This window comes from Chiloscyllium plagiosum, chromosome 4 (assembly GCF_004010195.1).
Source record: "Chiloscyllium plagiosum isolate BGI_BamShark_2017 chromosome 4, ASM401019v2, whole genome shotgun sequence".
In the NCBI taxonomy this organism is placed as follows: Eukaryota; Metazoa; Chordata; class Chondrichthyes; order Orectolobiformes; family Hemiscylliidae; genus Chiloscyllium; species Chiloscyllium plagiosum.
The window spans coordinates 35,247,526-35,264,926 of record NC_057713.1 but is presented as its reverse complement, the minus strand read 5'-3'; the positions used below and the strand labels follow the sequence as shown (position 1 = coordinate 35,264,926).

The window sequence follows — 17,401 nt, the reverse complement described above, 5'->3', positions numbered from 1 at the left end:
TGTATCTACCATTTATGATACAAATGACATGTCAATTTGATGATGTTTTATGGGATAAACAACCAAACCTATAATTTGTTTTGACGTGCATGCATTACTCATCAGCATTGCTTGCATATTTTAAAGTTCCTCAGTGTATGTTGAAGTAAAAATGGCTCCTTGCTAGTTACCTGTGGAGATATGAGTAACACATCCATTATTTCCCCAGTGTAATTATGGTATTTGTGGATACGACTAGTGCATTCAGTGATTCCTCAATGTATATCCACTGTTCATATCTAGAATAACCCATGATTTCTTTGTATATTGCTAAAGATCACATACATGCTATAAGTCCCATGCTTCCTTTGTCTGCACCCAATGTGCATTGGTCAGATGGGCATACTAACGTTTTTCTCTTTGCATTCACATTATCGATCGAGAAAGAGAATATATCTTGTCATTACCCAAGCTTTGTTGATACCTGCTTGTGTTTTCTTTCACAGGGAAACCTAATGTTTATCACAGAGAGTGACACTGCCTCCATCAGCAATAATGACATGGTATCACAGATTGCAGACATCACTATGACAGAGCCGTACACCGTCAGGAAGACCCTTCTTCATCGAACTGTGGCTACAGGAGGGGGTGAAGTGATTGAAAAGGGTCACACAGTACAGGAAGCCGCATATGGTAGAGATGCCTTTGCCAAGGTAAAGGAATGCTGGTGAGACTAGGGTTTCTTTCACCTGAATGTTATGGGTGCTCTCACCCCAATTCAACATCATCCATTGCACAATGTTAGCACTCACATCTCTGAATCAGTGCATAGTGGTTTCAAGTCTTTCTGTGAGATATTAAACTGAAATGCCTTTTATTTTTAGTTCTTTATGGATGTGAATATTGATGAGATTTAAACTGGACCATGAGGCTTTGGCAGAATGCAACTCTGCAGCTGCTGATGGGTCACAGTCTCTCTTAAAGCCCAAATTTTAGCTTTTAGAACTATTCTGAATCCATTCCATTTAACATGATGGTGGTGCCACACCACACAATGGAGGATAAACTCAATATAAAGACCAAACTCTCCAATGGATGTAACACATTGAATGGACCTATTTCAAGTAAAAGCAGCGGAGTTTTTTCTAATCTCTTTCCCAATATTTAACCCCAAACACATTTCTAAAACAGATTATAGGGTACCTGGACATGTAACTGATTGCTCTTTGTGAAATCTTGTTATGTACAAATCAATTACCAAATTGATGACCTAATGAATCAATTGGTGTGCAGCATCACGATAATGGGCTGCATTTTCTTCAAATGTAATTATTCATATCCAAGATGAACAAAATTATCATTTGAGATTTTGGAGCAGATTTGTAGCTCAGGCTGTAAGTTTGCTCGCTGAGCTGGTGGGTTTGTTGTTGTGGTTCTGTTCCCTGAGCAGGGAATTTGTGTTGCAGACGTTTCGTCCCCTGTCTAGGTGACATTTTCAGTGCTTGGGAGCCTCCTGTAATGCGCTTCTGTGATATTTCCTCCGGCATTTATAGTGGTTTGATACCACTATAAATGCCGGAGGAAATATCACAGAAGCGCTTCACAGGAGGCTCCCAAGCACTGAGGATGTCACCTAGACAGGGGACGAAACGTCTGCAACACAAATTCCCAGCTTGGCAACCAGAACCACAACAACGAGCACATGAGCTACAAATCTTCTCACAAACTTTGGTGGGTTTGTTCTCAGATGTTTCATCACCATGCGAGGTAACATCATCAGTGAGTCTGTGGTGAAGCATTGGTGTTCTGGCCGGCTTGCTATTTAACTATCTTGGTTTGTTGTGGTGGATGATATCATTTTCAGCTCTGTTTCTGAGAGGTTGGTAAATCCTGGGACAGGGGCGAGAATTCCTAGAGGCCTGGTATCAAACTGGAATTCCATTAACAAACACATCGATTTAAACCCCATTTACCAATCTTTCAGAAACAGAACCAGAAGTTGTATCACCCACCACATTGAACCAAGACACAAGTGGGACAGAACACAATGCTTCACCGGAGGCTGATTGATGATGTTACCTAGCATGGTGATGAAACATCTGAGAACAAATGTCAGTGAGCAAACTTTCAACTTAACATTATTATTTCCTTGGTTTTATCAAACCCAATGAGGCCATTCCTACATTCAAGTTAAAACAACTACCCATCTTACCTCAGTTGCCAAACTGTTAACAGTGTATGGTGTTGTGAGAATGGCTTGAACTGAATGAAATCTAACAACTTTTAAAGCTTGTTGTTAGCAACGTTGCTTATTTGTTTAACAATCTATATATGTTTTTCCTTACAGTGCAATGTCCTCAGTTTTAAAAGATCATGCTTCTACAATGCTATCGGGGCATTGAGGAGAAAAGATAAAACTTTTTGAGAATGTGGTTGCAGACAGTTCTTCACACATTGCAGCTATGGCTTGATTAGAAAGTAAATTATAAAACTGTATCAATGTGCTTGTAAAGTTGCGATTGTGGCTTGATTACACCTGTTGAAAATAAATTAGCATGCAGTGAGAATGTTCTCACAACGTGTGAGAAATTTTTCATGTGAATTCTATATTTTCCGGCCAGTATAGAAGGACTTTTATCCTGAATCTAAATTTTGTCATCCCTGATCTGAGATTGTTTGATTGGAGTGTATGGAAGACAATTTATTATGCCTTGATGAGGAAGAAGGTTGGAAGAGGTGTTTACTTTCTAAGTAAACAAGTGTTATTCTCACTTCATAGGCTATTTATGAGCGCCTATTTTGTTGGATTGTGAATCGTATCAATGATGTCATTGAGGTAAAGGGTTATGATCCACGCATTCACGGAAAGAACACTGTAATCGGAGTGCTGGACATTTATGGATTTGAGATCTTTGAAAACAACAGGTATGGAGCATGGTGACATTATCCATTACTTGCTGAAATGTGCATTATAACAAAGGTATACAATTTCCAGCAATAAGGCAGAGCCTATTAGCATTGATTTACATTCAGACACTCACTAGAATTGCTAAGCAGAAATTTTCACCTAATGGCCTGATGTATCTCCATGTCACACATATTGAGAGCTGGCCACATATCACAATGTTCAATTTAAGTATGGGTGACTATTGGCAACTAGACCAGTAAAGAATTGGGAATTTATGAAAGTGTCAAGCAGTAGTCAAGGTTTCAGGTCAGGAGAGCAGACTCCAATAAAAGTCAGAGTTTTGTTCATGAGAAAGGTAAAGATCAGGGTTACTGATCAGACAGAGCAATGTGGAGGGAGTAGACTCACAACTTCACATCTGTATATTGAGATTAAGCATCATTCTTAAAAAGGAAACATAAGTTTTATTTCAGCATGCTGGGAACTTGATAATAATCAGAAGCCAAATCTTCCTGTGTAAAACAAGATATTAAAAAATCTATAATTTATGAATTGGTTTTCATTCTGTGGCTATTCTCCTTCTATCATACTGAATCATTGAGGTTCCATTATACAGTTTCCATGAAAATAATTATTAATCTGATTCTAAATACCTTAATCCAAATGTGATAAGTCACCAGCAATTCATTCATCTCTAGAATCTTAGTTTGTTATGCCCATAGTCATCTTTTTTCAATCCCAAAACTTTAATTGACATTTTTATCATTGCAAATTATTGAAACCTCAGATACTGTACTTTTCCTGTCATTTTCAAGTTTAGCAAAGTAAAGGAAGGTTTTAAAATGAATAGATTGCATTCATTTTCACATCGTAGGAAGATGTTAAGAGTCAATAGTGTAAGTCAAGTGGAAAAAAGTGGTGAATTGAACATAAGTACAAAGAAACTTGCTGATGTAGAAAATAATCAAACTTAAGATAAACTGATCTTCCATTCTGAGGAATGAAAAGAAATAGGTGATAAAATTATCACCTACATTCAAAATTTTAAATTGGATAATTATACATTGCTTAAGGAGGGATTGGGAAAGGAAACAGAAAACTACAGACCCGTCATTTTATCATTACTTGTGGGAAAATTACAGAAACCTATGATTGAGGACTTAACCAGATACCCAGCAAGGAGAAGCTGCCTGGGTTTTTGATGGTTTAAAAAATGTTACTAGTGAATAAAGGTATTTCTATGGATATTGCCTATACCAACTTCCAAAAGAGATTTGATAAAGTTCTTCACAAGCAAAAGGCTATCCATGATATTGGAGTTAACCATTTGATGTGGATTTATAATTGGTTAGGAGTTAGTGATAGAGAATAAAGAGAAATGTCACATTCTGTAATTGGTCAGAAGTGATAAATGGTCCTCCTAGAAATCTGCACTGGGGTATCAGGTTTTCCTCATAAAATATTAATCACTTAAATGAAGAAATAGAGAGTTGTGCATTCTGGTTTGTAGATGATAGTTAGGAGCCACAGTAAGTGTTTTGGATAGGATCATGAAGTTATTTTACCATCTTGTTCGAGACCAGTAACTTTACACATTGAATCCTAGTGCCCAACATAAAAGAATTGTATGACACGATTTCAAGTTTTAAGAGTTTTTCCATAACAAACCAACTAAAAGCAATCTTGATTAAAGATTACCGAATCAATGCTCTAAACAACAGAGTCGTTAGCCCTTAATAATGCTTTACCACCACTAATAATCCAACGCTGCATTTTATATATACTGTATTCTACAAGATGTCCTCAACAGGAATACAGGCTTCATAGGAAACAATCCACAGCCACTCCCAACTTCCTATTTCATCATGTTATAATGTGAAATAATCACTTTTTTAAAAAGCACTTCCTTTAGAACAGAAAAGAATAAAGAAATAAAAACAATACAGCACAGGAACAGGCCCATCATCCCTCCAAGCCAGTGCTGACACATTTTTCCCTTCCATACTAAAACTATCTTCACTTACAGGATCCGTATCCCTCCATTCCCTTCCTGTTCATGTATCCATCCAGCTGCTTCTTGAGAACCTATTGTGTCTGCTTCCACCACCTCCTCTGGCAGTGTGTTCCAGGCACCCAGCACCCTTTGTGTGTAAAGCTTGCCCACACATTTCTTTTAAACTTTGCCATTCCCCACACTCCCGCGCCTTGAACCTGTGTCCCCTACTAATTGACCCCTCCACCCTGGGAAAAGACTCATGTTTTCCACTCTATCCATGCCCATTCACAATCTTATAAACATCTATCAGGTCGGCCCTCAACCTCCTGCATTCCAGTGAAAACAAACCAGTCTATCCAACCTTTCCTCATAGCTAAAATCTCTCATACCAGGCAACATCCTGGTAAACCCGCCTGTACCCTCTCCAAAGCATCCATATCCTCCTGGTACTGTGGTGACTAGAACTGTACACAATATTTCAAGTATGGTCTAACTAAAGTTCCATAAAGCTGCAGCATAACTTGTCTACCCTGATACAGGGGAACCTCAATTATCCGAATGTCATGGACGGGGACTATTTTTTTGGATAATCGAATGTTTGGATAATCGAATGCTGGCTAACATAGTTTAGCCAAGCATCGGGACCTTGCGATCTTGCTGGATAATCCAAAATTTGGATAATTGAATGCTGGATAATTGAGGTTTCTCTGTACTCAATGATCCTTCCAATGAAGACAAGCATGCCCAAGGCCTTTTTACTACCTTATCTACCTGCGCTACTACCTTCAGTAATCTATGGACCTGCACATGCAGATTCCTCTGCATATCAATACTCCTAAGAGTTCTGCCATTCACTGTATAATTTCCACCTGTACTTGACCTTACAAATGCATCAATTCATAGTTGTCTGGATTAAACTCCATCTGCCATTTTTCTGCCCATGCCTCCAACTGATCTATATTCTGCTATATCCTCTGACAATCTTCCTTACTATCCACAATTCCACCAGTCTTTGTATTGTCCACAAGGTTACTAATTAGAACTGCCACATTTTCCTCCTAAACTGTAGACAGTTTAGTTTTCAGAGAATATCTGAACTAACTACCAGCAGGAAAACTGACCGACTCTGGTAATCTTTCCTAATGGTCTTGTCTGAGCAAACCTTTCAGAATCTTTAGATAGCTATGAAATATACCTCTTCAAGTAAAAATGGTCCTTCCTTCCAAATGACCTGAAGTCCCCACTTGCTTCAAGAAGGCCACCATGAAGAAAAATCATGCAGTGTTCAATGACTACCAACCGGTGGCGCTGATCTCCAGAATTATGAAGTGTATCAAGTGGTTAGTCATGGCTTACATCAACTCAGTCTATCAAATTGTCTTGGTCCTTTGCAATTCACCTATCGGTCCACCCAGACTCCCTCACCCTACACTCATTCCTGGAGCATCTGGATAACAAGGATATCGATGTCAGGATTACAGCTCCACATTCAACACCATAATTCCAAACAAACTCATTTCTAAACTCCCCCTCTGTAACTAGATCCTCATCTTCCTGACCCATAGACTATAATCAGTAAGAATAGGTGATAACACTTCCTCCACTACAATCCTCAACACTGGTGTCCTGCAATGCTATGTTCTCAGCCCCCTACTGTACTCCTTACACGCTGTGGGGCCAAATTCTACACCAACTTCATTTACAAGTTTGCTGATGACACCACCATTTTATGTTGGATCTCAAACAACAATGAGACTGAATACAGGAAAGACATTGAATGCTTAGCCGCATGGTGTAGAGACAACAATATCTCCATCAACATCAGCAAAATGAAGGAGCTGGTCATTGACTTCTAGAAGCGGAGTAGAGAGCACTCCCCTGTCTGCATCAATGATGCTGAGGTGGAGATGATCGAGACCGTCAAGTTCCTAGGAGCGATGATCACCAGCAATCTATCCTGGTCCAACCACATCGACACATGTTCAAGAAATCACAGCAATGTCTCGACTTCTTCAGGAGGCCAAGGAAATTCGATATGTCCACAGGGACTCTTATCAACTTTTATAGCCACACCACAGAAAGTAGCCTATCCGGATGCATGACAGTATAGTATGACAACTGCTGTTCCCTAGACCGCAAGGAACTACAGAGAGTTGTGAACACACCCCTGTCCATTACACAAACCAGCCTTCCAACCATTGACTCCATTTACACTTCCCACTACTTCAGGAAAGCAACCAATATAATCGAAGACCCCTCCCACCCCAGTTATACTCTTTTCCGCGCTCTTCCATTGGGCAGAAGAGATAAACGTTTGAATACATGTGCGAACAGATTCAAGACAGGTTCATCCCAGCAGTTACCAGACCTCTGAATTGATTTCTCAAGTGTTAGTGTTGATCTCTCTCTATCTCTCTGTCTGCACCTTCTCAGCGGCTATAGTACTGTATTCTGAATTCTGTTCTGCTACTCTGATGTACTTTGTATAGCACAATCTGCCTGTATAGCATGCAAAACAACACTTTTCACTGCATCTCGGTACATGCGACAACAATAAATCAGAATCATCAAACTCAGGCTGCCTGCCAGTTTATAATCCTATGCTGACTACATTAGCCTTTTGTGCCTCCATGACACTTCTTTTATTCAGTCCAGAAATAGTTAACCTAGCTTCTCTTGCATTTTTTCTATGTGTAAACATTTAATACTTTATTCCCAATAAGTGTCTCCATGGTAACCAAACCATGCAGCTGGTTGTCTGTCAAAATTTGAAGCAGATCACATGACCCATTTTGTTTTCTTATTTCAGTGTGAATTAAAGACAGTCCAAAATATAATCATCTTATAAAGCTTTTCATTGCAGCAGTACAAATAATCATAAGCCCTATACTTATATAAAGGGGTTATTAGTTCAAACACTGCAGATAACACAAACCTTGGAATTGTAATGTACTTAAACTCCCCTGATTGCAATGGTTCATGAAAGTGGTTTAATCACCACCTTCTCAAAGGCAACTGGGGATGCGCAGTGCAAGCTGGCTTAGCCAACAATGCCCACATTTCCAGGAATGAGGTAAAAAAAAGACTATGGGAGCTCATAGACTGGTGAAATGTGTAGGCATGTGACAGATGAAAATTAATATAGAAAAGTGTCAGATGATGTATTTTTGGAGAGAAAACTAGCCTTTGAAGTTGTTGGGAGAAGTGGATAAGGCTCTTAAAACACCATACACCATACTTTTATAAGCAGAGGCCTAAAGTATAAATGCGAGCTCAACTAACTGGTCCTTGTTCACAATAATATCAGCACAGGGTTCGATCCCCATTCTGGCTGAAGTAGATTTGGGGCCATTCCCTCCACTCTCAGATATATAATACAGACCTGGTTCAGCAACCCATGAATAATCAAAGACATTACCTTGAAAACACAGAAGAGTACAAAAGCAAGCAAACTATGGTAACTTTTAAATAAAATATTAGCTACACCTTGGAAGTCTCCTGACACTATGGCTAATATCTGAGCCTAAAGCTCTAGGTTCAGATCTCACTCTGGTGCTTGAGAACAACAGGAGATGGGGCCATGGGGTAATTTATTATTGCTGTCCTCAGATATCAATCTCCTAGAGGGAAAGATGTTTAAATGCTAAAGGAAATACTAATAGTTTGCTATGATCTTCCCACAGTTTTGAACAGTTCTGCATAAATTATTGCAATGAGAAGCTCCAACAGCTCTTCATTGAACTGATCCTGAGGCAAGAGCAAGCAGAGTACCAGAGGGAGGGCATCGAGTGGCAACATGTAAGTCATCGCACAATCAGGAGCAGTTTGTCAATGGAATGCAGAGCTCAGAAGGTTAACAGTGAACCTAATGAAAGGTTATGAAGGGTTATGGCAGTGTTATTATTAATCTCTACCCATTCTAAGTCCCACTGTGGAATTTGCCTGCCTTAGTGCTGGCAGAACACTTACCCAACTGCTAGTCTGCATGTAGTCTCCCAAAGGGAATATCAGCCTTAGAATGCTGCAGATTGACATTTCAGTAATGTTGTAGTACCTGTATAGGAAGTCAATTAGCTCAGATGGCTGGTTTGCAATGCAGACCGATACCAAAAGTGTGGGTTCAATTTCCACACTGGTTGAGGTTACTATGAAGGACTCTCCTTCTCAACCTCTCCCCTCACATGAAGCACAGTGATCCTTAGATTAAGTCACCACCAGTCATCTCTTTCTGTAATGAGAAAGCATCCCAATGGTCTGGGAAGACTATGTAATTTTTACATTTTAGTACATGTACAGAAAGCTTGAATGTCCCAAATATGAAGAGTATGTAATCATTACAGACACTGAATTTAATGGGGGGAGACGAAAGGCTATAAATTTTCTCCTGCCACTAAGTTGTTAAAAGTAGCTTTTGCTATGTTCCCACTTTAAGAGTAGTTTTAAATGGGGCCGACCTATGATTGTCTCATATCCCAATACTCTCATCAATAATATAGTGTTGACTGCTGGACCTAACAGGAATATGGAGGAGAAGCAGGGAAAGAAAGCCAGATGAAGGCAGTGACCTGGTGCCTCATTGCTCATATTTTCTGCTCCACTGCTGCCCTCAGTTTTGTGCAGGCTTACACATGGAGAACTTCAGCCCTGAATCAGCAGGTTAGCAATGACAAGTTCACAAACTTAAAGCAATCGCCTGAACAAATGGGCACAGACAGATCTCTCCAGGCATTTGGAATAATGGATTTTCTTCCTAAACCATTGTTGTGGGAGAGTCTGTAAATTTTTTTCAATGTTTCCGAGGGACCAGTTTAGGGAGACTGATATACATCAGGCGTTGTTTTATATCTGATTAGCTACGTGACTGACACTCATCAGCTCTATGTAAAAATCTCTGAACTAGTGTGTGAGATTTCGCCACTCCTGTTATCTGTTTATTCAATATAAAAGTGCACGCACTTTATCTGCATAATGTATGCAACACACGTAGCTGCATCCAGATAGGCTGTGCATGGATTGGTCTAATCAAATTGTGAGGTACTCCCAACTTTGCACAAGGATTTGACTGAAAACAAAACAGCCAAGAATGCAAATAACTTACCCAATCTAAGCACTGGTAAGTTTCATCCACTTGTTGAGCAGGATCTGGTTACCATGGGCACCCCAAGGTCCAGCGCAAAGGTTCAGTTTCCCACTGGCATTACATTTTCTCTGAAATCCATCAATAAGCCAAACTAGCAAGTTAATCATTAATGGCTCTTCTTAAATGCCTATCAAAGACTTTGAACTTAAGAACATAAAACATAGGAGCAGGAGAAATTCATACAATTTCCCAATGCACTCTTTCATTTAGTACAATGATGATCCACCTTCCTCTCAACTCTATTTTCCCACCCCCTTCCCCACATCCCAACAGAGAGCTGGTCTCCAAGAAGACTAAATGTCTGTTGATCGCAGTCTTGAATATATTTGACAATGGAACATTGATAACACTCTGGGGCGGAGAATTCTAGTCATTAAAAATACTTTGTGTGAAAGATATTCTCCCCATCTCAGTTCTCAATGGTCAACTCGTTCTCCTGAGATTATGTGCCCCATGTTCTAGTGTTCCAAACCTGTCAAAATCCTCCAGAATCTTGTCTCCTTCAATGCAATCATCTCTCATTCTTCTAGACATCAGACAGGACGGGTGCAATTTATTAGCCTCCAATCATAATATAACACTCTCAACACACTTAATGTCTTGTCTCAAAAACACATACATTCGTCTTTCAATGTGGAGCTGAAATCTGAGACAGTACTCAGAATCTCATCATAGTCCTATACAATTTATTATCACCATTGCTTTCATCTTGGGACCAAGTCTGATCACGAACAACTCTACTGTGGGTGCACAAAAGAAGGACTATCCTAAAAACATAGAAGCCCTACAGTGTGGAATCAGGCCATTTGGCCCTCTGAGTCCACACCACCCCTCCAAAGAGCATCTCATCCAGACTCACCCCCTACCCACATCTGTAGCCCTGCATTTCCCATGGCTAACCCACCTAGCCTGCCTGGACAGTTTAGCATGGCCAATCCACCCAACCTGCATATCTTTGGACTGTGGGAGGAAACCGGTGTGCCCAGATGAAATCCATGCAGACATGGGGAGAATATGGTAACTATCTCTAGTTAAACGTTACAGAATATTATCTGCCTAATGCTCAGCCAAGCTTCTATTTGGAAACCACATAAGAACAAACTATATAGGCCGGTCCTTGTTGGTGTCTACATAAACTTACAAACATTTAATTCATTTTAATTCATCTTACTAATATCCTGGAGCAGTTTCCCTGGGTCTCCTAAAGGATGAACTATTTCTCCTATTTTAGTATATCAGTATCATCGATATATACTACTCATATCAATTTTGCCAGCACTAATCCTTGTGAATACTATTACCAACGTTGAACTGCACAGAAAATTGCCCTTAATTTCAATCCCTTGTTTCCATCCTTCTATTTTCAAATCCAATTTGCTATCTTCCCCTTGATTCCATACTCCTTAATAATATCCAGTAGTGTCCCAAAGACTATTGTAAAGTTTACATATATAACATTCATCAAGCTTCTCCCATTTATCGTGTTCCAGCCTATTCCATAGTTTGGCAATGCTTAAGTAGCCCAAAGATTAACATCAGGTGACTGAAAGTTTCTTTCCTTTCTGTCTTTTCATTGTCCAGATTGACTATTTCAACAATCAAATCATTGTGGATCTTGTGGAACAGCCACACAAAGGAATTATTGCCATCCTGGATGAGGCCTGTATGAATGTCGGGAAGGTGACAGATGCCATGTTGGTGGACACCATGGACTCCAAGTTGGGCAAACATGCCCACTACACTAGCAGAAAGGTGGGACAAAACCAGAATCTGGGCACAGCAAAAGGTCAGGAAATTTATAATAGGCAGTGACTAACATAAACTCAAAATAACCAAGGCAAGCAGAGACTTGAGGCAAGTCTGATTATGCCAAACCTTAACCACATTAAATCTACAGCTGGGATTTCCTGTGGGAACATTGAGTTATTCTGTTGAACAGGCTGACAATAGAAAGGAAGTGGAACCGTTGGCCTGGCTATTCTTATCATCTGTTGCTTCCACTGTAAAATATCTCTCATTAACCTGAGAAGGACTCCAAGGACTGAATATGGCAAATTGCTATATGCAAATGAACTGCTGTGTTTCTTACATTACCACATTGTTTCGACCTCAAAAAGCACTTCATGAAGTGTTTATTTAGCTGTAAAGCATTTTAGGATTTCCTGAGCTTATAAGTGGTACAATATAAACTTAAGTTCTGTTCCTGGTTTCATACCTAAGGGCTGAAATTCATTAGATTGGGTGGGTAGCATATGCCATTACCTGACCAATACGCTGGAAAGGCAGTCTGTAAGCAAACCTGTAGCAAACTGGAGTTATGTAGCGGTGCAGAACAATGTTCACCAAATTTGCATCAACAAAGATTAATCATTTTAATTATCGAGTTGCTGTCCCTTAGCTTTTGACACAAAATATTATTTTTCCCACCACTTTACCAGATGTGGGAGGATTAACCAGCTTCACTATTGAGTACCATAAATTGGAGGGAAATCATGCCAAGCATCCAAACCATTCCAAAGGAGAGTACTGCTGTGTATCAATTCCCATGAAAAAGCAGCCCTAACCCAATGAGACAGTTTCGACAGGTCTTCCTTTATCAATGAGACAAGTGCATTGGTTAGAAAGCTAGCACTAGTTGCCATCCTTTGTTGCTTTTTTGAATCTGATAGTGGGCATTCATCTTGATCCTCTGCAGTCCATGTAGTGGAAATGGTCCCACAGTGTTGTTAGGTAGTGAGTTTCAGGATTTTGAACTGTGCTAAAGAAAAATTGATGATACCTTTCAAAGTCAGATGGTATGTGACTTGGGTGGGGTGATGAGGAAGACGTCTAACTCTAGGAAGACTCACAATTAAACTCAGTCTGCCTTCACCTACAATTCATTGCTGAGCACTCTATCACTAGTCACTGAGATAGCAATGAGAAACAGGAGCCACAGTTAATTTATGCATTGTCTAACCTGAGAGTACATAGACCATAGAATGCTACAGCGCAGTATAGGCCCTTCGGCCCTTGATGTTGCACTGACTTGTGAAACCAATCTGAAACCCCTCTAACCTACACTATTCCATTTTCATCCATATGTTTATCCAATGGCCATTTAAATTTCCTTTAAAATTGGCAAGTCTACTACTGTTGCAGGCAGAGAGTTCCACGCTCCTACTACTCTCTGAATAAATAATCTACATCTGACATCTGTCCTATATCTATCACTCCTCAATTGAAAGCTTGCCATCACCATCCAAGAAAAAAGGCTCTCACTGTCCACCCTATCTAACCCTCTGATTATCTTTTATGTCTCAATTAAGTCACCTCTAAACCTTCTTCTGTCTAATGAAAACAGCCTCAGCTTTTCCTCATTAGACCTTCCCTCCATTCCAGGCAACATCTAAGTAAACCTCCTCTGAACCCTTTCCAATGCTTCCACATCTTTCCTATAATGCAGTAACCAGAACTGTATGCAATATTCCATGTGCAGTCGCACCAGAGTTTTGTACAGCTGCAACATAGCCTCATGGCTCCAAAACTCAATCCCTCTACTAGTAACAGCTAATACACTGTATGCCTTCTTAATAACCCTAGCAACCTATGTAGCAACTTTCATGGATCTATGTACATAGACACTGAGATCTCTCTACTCATCTACACCACCAAGAATCTTACCATTAGCCCAGTATCTTCATTCCTGAGGCTCCTTTCAAAGTGAATCACCTCACACTTTTCTGCATTAAATTCCATTTGCCACCTCTCAGTTCAGCTCTGCAGCTTATCTACGTCCCTCTGTAACCTGCAACATCCTTCAGTACTATCCACAACTCCAACGACCTTAGTGTCATTCGCAAATTTACTAACTCATTCCTCTACGCCCTCATCCAGGTCATTTATTAAAATGACAAATATCAGTGGCCCCAAAACAGATCCTTGCAGTACCCCACCAGTAACTGAAATCCAGGATGAACATTTCCTATCAACCACCACTCTCTGTCTTCTTTCAACTAGCCAATATCTGATCCAAACTGCGAAATCACCCTCAATCCCATGCCTCCATATTTTGTGCAATAACGTATCGTGGGGAATCTTATCAAACGCCTTACTAAAATACATATACACCACATCAACTGTACTATGGTTCAACCATTAGCAACCAAGCTATGAGCAATCTGGTTAACTTAGTATAAAATAAAACCTGTGACCCCCCTCCCAAAGAAGGCTCAGTTCATGTTGTGCAGGTGGCTACTTAATGAGGCATCTGACGGGTCCAAACAACTTTTCGTACTTAACACTTTGTTTTGCGTCTGCAGCTGTGTCCAACTGAAAAGAATATGGAGTTCAACAAGCACTTCAGGATAAAGCATTACGCTGGACAAGTCACGTACGTCCCCTCCTTTTACCTTTAGAAATGCTTTGTTTTGTCTTTTGTGGCAAACTGAAAGGTTTATGCACTATGAGAAAAGTACAACATTCACCTCCCTGTCAACTCCCAGTTTATACTCATAAACTAACAGCGAATCAAAACTTAACACAGAGAGAGAGAGACAGCTGATCAAACAACTAAAAGCATCTTTAAAACAAATGTAAATAAATCAGATCATTCCTATTTGTATCTATTAATCATAATAACCTGTCCTCTTCCCAAACATAGAAGTAGGGATTTCCAATCACAGGCAGTTTGCAGAAAAATGTCTTGGATGTATATTATCCAGCTTGCAATTGGTTTCTGTATATCTGCGTAGAAAGGAAAAGGTTAGTAATGTACAAGTTGACCTTGTAAGATTTTGGGGTTCACATTAATTTTCGTGAGAAACCTAAGTCAATTAAAATTTTAGAATGCAGTAAAATAAAGCCAATCTGAAATGTCTGCCAGTCCTAATTAGGTACAAAAGTATTTCCAAGTATGATTATGTAGGGACATAGAGTTAGGCAGAATGGAAACAGACCCAGCATTAGTGTGGTGCTGGAAAAGCACAGCAGGTCAGGCAGCATCTGGAGAGCAGAAAAATTGACGTTTCAGGCAGGAGCCCTTTATCAGGCTCAAAATGTTGATTTTCCTGCTCCTTGGATGCTACCTGACCTACCGTGCTTTTCCAGTACCACTACAATCTCCAGCATCTGCAGCACCCACTTCTGCTTATGGAAACAGACCCTTTAGTCCAACTCCTCCTTGTTGACCTGATATCCTAAGCTGATATAGTCCCATTTTCCAGCATTTGGCCAATATTACTCTAAACCCTTCCTATTTATATACCCAACTAGTTGCCCCTCAGGTCCCTTTTAAATCCTTCCCCTCTTACCTTAAACCTATGCCCTCTAGTTTTGGATTCCACTACCGTGGTAAAAAAAAAACCTTGTCTATTTATCCTATCCATGCCCCTCATGATTTTATAAACCTCTATAAGGTCACCCCTTAGCCTCCGACGCTCTAGAGAAAATAGCCCCAGCCTATTCAGCCTCTCCCTATGGCTCATACTCTCATTCCCTGGCAACATCCTTGTAAATCTTTTCTTTAATGAATCCATTCTTTAATGAATCCACATTCCATTTCATCTACTATGCTCTAGCCCATTCACTCAGTGTGTCTACATCTCATTTAATGTGAGAGAGGAGAGATACAAAAGGGTCCAGAGGGGCAATATTTTCACAGAGAGGATGGTGAGTGTCTGGAACAGGCTGCCAGAAATAGTGGTGGAGGCGAGTACAATTTTGTAATTTAAGAAACATTTGGACAGAATGGGATAACTATAGAGGGATATGGACCAAATGCAGGCAAATAGAACTAGATTAATTGTGAAAACTGGGCAGGATGGACAAGTTGGGCCAAAGGGCCTGTTTCCATGCTGCAAACCTGTAGGAGTCTTATGGGAAAGTGCAGAAATCAGTGCTAGGACCCCAGCTATTTATAATATATCTTAATGATTTAGATGATTTCACACCAGTTGTTGGAGGGAATCTTAAGGTTCAGGATTTACATGTATTTGGAAAGACAAGGACTTAGTTGGGACAGTCAACTTGACTTTGTGCTTGGGAAACCATGTCTCATTAACTTGATTGAGTTTTTTGAAGAAGTAACAAAGAGGATTGATAAGGGCAGAGCAGTGGACGTGACCTATATGGATTTCAGTAAGGCATTTGACAAGGTTCTTCATGACAGACTGGTTAGTAAGGTTAGAGGACATGGAATACAAGGAGACCAAGCCATTTCGTTACAGAATTGGTTCAAAGATAGGAGATAGAGGGTGGTGGTGGAGGATTACTCTTCAAGCTGGAGGCCTATGCCCCGTGGTGCTTGGTCCACTGCTTTTTGTCATTTATATAAATGATTTGGATGTGAACATAGGAGATATGTTTAGTAAGTTTGCAGGTGACACCAAACTTGGAGGTGTAGTGGGCAACGAAGAATGTTACCTCAGAGGACAATGGAACTTGGATCAGATGGGCCAATTAAGACGATAAGACCACAAGACATAGGAGTGGAAGTAAGGCCATTCGGCCCATCGAGTCCACTCCGCCATTCAATCATGGCTGATGGGCATTTCAGCTCCACTTACCAGCGTTCTCCCCATAGCCCTTAATTCCTCTAGACAACAAGAATCTATCAATCTCGGCCTTGAAGACATTTAGCATCCCGGCTTCCACTGCACTCCGTGGCAATGAATTCCACAGGCCCACCACTCTCTGGCTGAAGAAATGTCTCCACATTTCTGTTCTGAAATGACCCCCTCTAATTCTAAAGCTGTGTCCACGGGTCCTAGTCTCCTCGTCTAACGGAAACAATTTCCGAGCATCCACCTTTTCCAAGCCATGTATTATTTTGTACGTCTCTATTAAGTCTCCCCTTAATCTTCTAAACTCCAACGAATACAATCCCAGTATCCTCAGCCATTCCTCATATGTTAGACCTGTCATTCCAGGGATCATCCGTGTGAATCTCCGCTGGACACGTACCAGTGCCAGTATGTCCTTCCTGAGGTGTGGGGACCAAAACTGGACACAGTACTCCAAATGGGGCCTAACCAGAGCTTTATAAAGTCTTAGTAGTACATCTCTGCTATTATATTCCAACCCTCTTGAGATAAGAGACAACATTGCATTCGCTTTCTTAATCACGGACTCAACCTGCATGTTTACCTTTAGAGAATCCTCGACTAGCACTCCCAGATCCCTTTGTGCTTTGGCTTTATTAATTTCCTCACCATTTAGAAAGTAGCCTATGCTTTTATTCTTTTTGCCAAAGTGCAAGAACTCGTACTTGCTCACGTTAAATTCCATCAGCCAAATCCTGGACCACTCTCCCAACCTGTCAAGATCCTTCTGCAGCCTCCCCACTTCCTCAGTACTACCTGCCTGTCCACCTAACTTCGTACCATCGGCAAACTTCGCT

The 17,401-nt window shown here is 40.4% G+C and overlaps 1 protein-coding gene across 3 annotated transcripts in view; it reads left to right on the top strand.

Annotated features, from left to right (window-relative positions):
* Positions 1 to 17,401, top strand: part of LOC122548945 (unconventional myosin-Id-like) — a 141,843-nt gene that overhangs the window by 40,364 nt on the left and 84,078 nt on the right. For all 3 annotated transcript variants that reach the window (XM_043687950.1, XM_043687952.1, XM_043687951.1), the window contains exons 8-12: positions 486 to 692; positions 2,759 to 2,904; positions 8,567 to 8,681; positions 11,605 to 11,775; positions 14,325 to 14,395. In XM_043687950.1, coding sequence (XP_043543885.1) covers positions 486 to 692; positions 2,759 to 2,904; positions 8,567 to 8,681; positions 11,605 to 11,775; positions 14,325 to 14,395 — 710 coding nt within the window. The remainder of the gene's footprint in view (positions 1 to 485; positions 693 to 2,758; positions 2,905 to 8,566; positions 8,682 to 11,604; positions 11,776 to 14,324; positions 14,396 to 17,401) is intronic.